The sequence below is a fragment of the Labrus mixtus genome, chromosome 4 (genome assembly GCF_963584025.1).
Source record: "Labrus mixtus chromosome 4, fLabMix1.1, whole genome shotgun sequence".
Lineage (NCBI taxonomy): Eukaryota > Metazoa > Chordata > Actinopteri > Labriformes > Labridae > Labrus > Labrus mixtus.
The window spans coordinates 1,787,056-1,791,575 of record NC_083615.1 but is presented as its reverse complement, the minus strand read 5'-3'; the positions used below and the strand labels follow the sequence as shown (position 1 = coordinate 1,791,575).

The 4,520-nt window shown below is 41.7% G+C and overlaps 1 protein-coding gene across 1 annotated transcript in view; it reads right to left on the bottom strand.

The window, feature by feature from the left end:
* The window catches only part of si:dkey-234i14.6 (uncharacterized), a 13,492-nt gene extending 9,233 nt beyond the window's left edge, over nt 1-4,259 (bottom strand). The window contains exon 1 of the mRNA XM_061035071.1: nt 3,406-4,259. Within this exon, the coding sequence (XP_060891054.1) occupies nt 3,406-3,882 (477 nt within the window). The 5' untranslated portion in view covers nt 3,883-4,259. The remainder of the gene's footprint in view (nt 1-3,405) is intronic.
* Between the last annotated feature and the right edge of the window lie 261 nt (nt 4,260-4,520).

Sequence of the window (4,520 nt, the reverse complement as noted above, 5' to 3'; positions counted from 1 at the left end):
TTGCAAACATTCAAAATGAATATTTATTTCGGGCCTTTATGAATAAAGTGTTTTTATGCTAAAATAACTGTCATAATAAATGAACTACAAATTGTTTTACTGACTCTAAAGGAGAAAATGCTTGTGGGCTAATTACACCTCCTGCAGCTCGGGTGAGGTTTCCTTGGGCTGTAACTAATAATAGTTTTTTTCTCATTAACAATAAGCTGTGTAATATGTATTATTCATGAAACGTCTGCTATGTGCTTCTACCTGTCTTCAAACTATTTTAACAATCCAAAACCAGAAGACATTCAGTGACCTGTATGTAAATCCTCACAAATTATAAGTCTAACAAGGTCATTCTTTTTGTATTAAAAATCTTCCTAATGAAGCATTTGTGTTGGATTTAATTGCCTGCATTTTAATTTTTTTTGAGACTACACATTTATGAAAACATTGAGAATAGATACCCCTACATATTACATACTGGTCCCTTATGCTCGCATGATGGCGCCTGAGTTAGGCTTAGCCGCTGCTCTCTTTATTTTATTGTGAAGCTCTTTGCTTGTCTGCTCTCTTAATGTGCTATATAAATAAACCGTATTTCCTTACTCACTTACTGTAAAGTATTCAGAAATTCTCACACTAATTACCCGACAAATACTCTGTACATTGTTTAAGCTCTAGAGGTAATATACTTCATGATTTTCCCACTCTGAAAATATCTCATTAAAAATGTGCATCTTTTATATTTCATTTAAAATGTTTGACTACTTTTAATTTAACAAAGGATTTGTTCCCTTAATGCCTATTTGATGTAAGATAATGCTGTGTTGGATTGTAATAAACCGAAACAAGCCCTTAGATGGTTTGAGAAGGTTATGCATCTCTAAAAGAAATGTATTATTTTGCCTTTATGTGTATAGTTGATCCTCAGTCAAATTCAAGGTGCTTGGTTGTGCAGGAGAAAGAGCGAGACAGAGAGTGAGGGGGCTGTAATGGCTCAACACTATACTGGCTCACCTGTTTTAGCCTCTCTTCACTGGCTTCCAAATCGTTACAGAATTGATTTTAAGGTTGCATTGTTTGTTTTTTAAAGCACTAAATGGCCTGGCACCCTCTTATATTACTGATCTCCTCAGCCCCCTACACAACAGCCAGTCGTGATTGATTGATTGATATAAGATCTGGATGTTGAATCCACAGTTAGACAGCAGAGAACAGGCTTATTTAAAAGAGACCTTTCCATTCAGACATTTGAAGCACTGACAGGCTCCAGCAATCATTTATCAAACACAATGTGCTAATCAAGAGGAAATGGCAAACTTGGCAGTGACTCTGAATGAAGCTGAAGTTTGCTGTGATCAAAACCCCTCTTGACCTTGTCTTCCTTCTCCAGAGGTCTGAGAGTCACTCTGAGAGTACAGACAGCAACAGAGCTGAGGAGAAAAAGATGCTGCAGGCCTCAACCAGGAAGGACAAGTATGACACAAGACTACAACTTGATGAGCACAATAAAGAAAATAAATCATGAGAGTGAAAGTCTAGTTTGACCTCAATGGAGCATCAACAGAGTCTCATATCTTAGTCCCTCCCCATGACACAGATAATCAGTGAACATTTCATAATTGTTTGCCCGCACGATGAGCGCTCGCCGCTCCTCTCTGAGGATCGGGGGTTAGTGGGTTGTTTCTTTTGTCCTATACGTTAATGAGCGTCTAGGAATTTGTTCTCACTGTATGTTGGTGTCACGATGCCCATAGTGAGGGATGTATAATAACTGATTTAAACATGTTCTGTGTTCTCATCTTCAAACTGATTGTGAATGTTTCCAGTAGCGTCAACACTGTTTGTTTATTTCTCTCTATAGACTGAATCTCTCTCCTCTAACGTGTCTAGACTGGAGTTGTAGCTTATTGTTGTATCTGTTCTCTGTGTTGTTTTGTTTTGTTTTGTTTTGTTGTTGTTGTTGTTGCTGTTGTTTTCAGCTGGATGTATTACTTTGTTTGTTTCGTCTGTAGTGTGTTATATTTTCTGTGTTGTACCTGTGTCTTTGTAAATATATGTTTGGGACCCCCTTGAAAACGAGGTGACACACCTCAAGGGGATTATTCTAATACAATACATTTTCTCAAACATGACATGTTTAATTAAAGTCTTTATATGTGATGTTTCACACTTAAATATAATATAAATCAAGTATCTCCTCTGAAAATAACTCTGTGAGTCATGACTGTCTACAATGGGTGTAACACCCGAGTCCCACTGTCTGTGATGTTTTCAGAGTTTTCAGAGTCCTATCTTCAGTTTGTTTACATCGCCCGGACGGCCGGCTGACTCCTCCCCTCGTGTATAAAAGTTGTTTAATTGAGGGACTAGAGAAAAGAAGAATAACATACTGTACTCACTGCTTAACTGTGTTTCTAGATCACGCTCATTTCAGGTAAATTTACATGCAGTGTGAAGATACGAGCATAATAAAGATCACTAGCATTAGCATGCTAACACAACAATGCTCAAGGGCGACATCTGCTGGATCAAAAAATCTCATATAAAGCCTTTAAGATATTGATAACACCTTTTTTTTGTTTCTAACACAATGCATCAATGATTACTTGAGGTGTGTTCTTTATCTTTTATTTTGAATTCAGGCACCAAAAAAAACACATTAAATACTTCTGAAATCAAATAGGATTTCATATTAAAATCCATTTACTTACTTTGAGTGTTGCAGTGTTTGGATTAAACACGATTTAGTCTTTGACAGTCTTTTTTTTACCGCTGCCCAGAAAACTGTAAGCAGGATTCTCTTCAGGTTTGAGGTCAGCTTACATAACAAAGTTCTGATGAGCTGGCTTTCAGTTTGATGTTACACAATGTTGTGTAAGGAGAAGCTTTGGGAGTAATGCGGGGAAAAGGATACAGTATGTACAGTTCATCATGGCGTAAATGAACACATGTCTCCACAGGAAGTCAAATGAAAAAAGGGGGATTTTGAATGTAGGGTGTTTAATTAAAAAACGAATGACAAATTAAACTCAGATTGTTAAGAAGAATATGTTTTCTTTGTCTCAGGGTGCTCAAGTGTTTGATGTGATGGCCAGCAGAGAGACTTTAAAGGTCAGTTAAAGATGTAAGTGCTGATGTACACAATAGACAGCGCCATAGAGCTATAGGAGACTGCGGCCTCTGATTGGTCAGAAGAACACACATCTCTGTAACCATCACTGCAGAGAGTTATCTGACCCCTGCTGAGGAGGAGGCACACACCGGCTTGTTCGCTTTGACCGCTGCCACTGAGGGAGGATCAGGTTTGACAGACAGTAAAGGAACAGGATGAAGGCGGGACTGAGAATCACACATTTCCCTGTGTTGACTGATAAAGACAGCGTGTTAAGGGAAAGTTCAGTGAGGAAGATATACCTTGGTACCTAGTTGCACTTTGACCTCCACTTTCTGCTTCTTCTGCTCCAGGATGCTCAGCAGATACTCCTGAAACACGCCGATCCTGGTGAAGAAGTGCTCGTTGTGCCAGCAGCCCTCCATGTTGTCAAAGTCCACCCCGAGTCCCAGCAGGAACTTGACACTGCGGGGGTCCAGGGCGATCTGCTGGGGCCGACAGAGCAACGCGGTCCGGTACCGCTCGTCCAGCACAGTCAGCTTCAGCACCTTCCCGGAGCGGACAGCGACCAGCGCGGCCGTCAGCCCCACGGGACCCGAGCCCACGACGAGCACGGAGATCCTCGCCCGCCACTGTCTGATGCCGTCCAGGCTCACTTTCACCACCACGTACACGAAGACGGCCGCCAAGGTGCTCAGAGCTGTGTCATAGGCGAGGGCGCGATACTTTTCCTCTGCGTTTTCACCAACTCCGGCGTTTCCTGTCTGCAGCCCGTCCATCCCGAGAGCAAAAAAGTGTGCTAGAAGCTTTCACCTCTCTTCTTCAATTAGCCGAATGTGCTCTTATCATCCAGGCATCAAAGAAAACCCCTAGGTCCATGCATGTAGCCAGAGCAGCTGCGAGCGTCCTCTGCGCTCCCTCTGCGCTGCAAGTGGAGTTGTTGCAGTACGATGGACTCTCTCTCTCTCTCTCTCTCTCTCTCTCTCTCTTCTTCACTCTCTCTTTCTCCCAAAGCGCGTCAGCACAAAAATGGGCAGTTCAATCTCTGAGTAGACCTTCGTGTAAAAGGTTTGTATCAACCACATTTTCCAAAATTGACAGGACTTTAAAAAAACCTCATTTGAAAGTGGAACAGATACTTGGACAGCGACCAGCATGGGACCCGGGGACAATGTGCTTCTGTTACTCCAGAAACTATTGATTTTTCTGTTGCTAAAACAAGAGAGGTCGATTTTCACACACACACACACACATACACACACACACACACATACACACACACACACACACACACGCACACACACACACACACGCACACACACAGGACATCAGCACAGCAAACCATACATTCTCGAAGGGCTGATTACAAAGGGCATCACTGTTATTTTCCATCAATGACGTCCCCATAGGAGGAAAA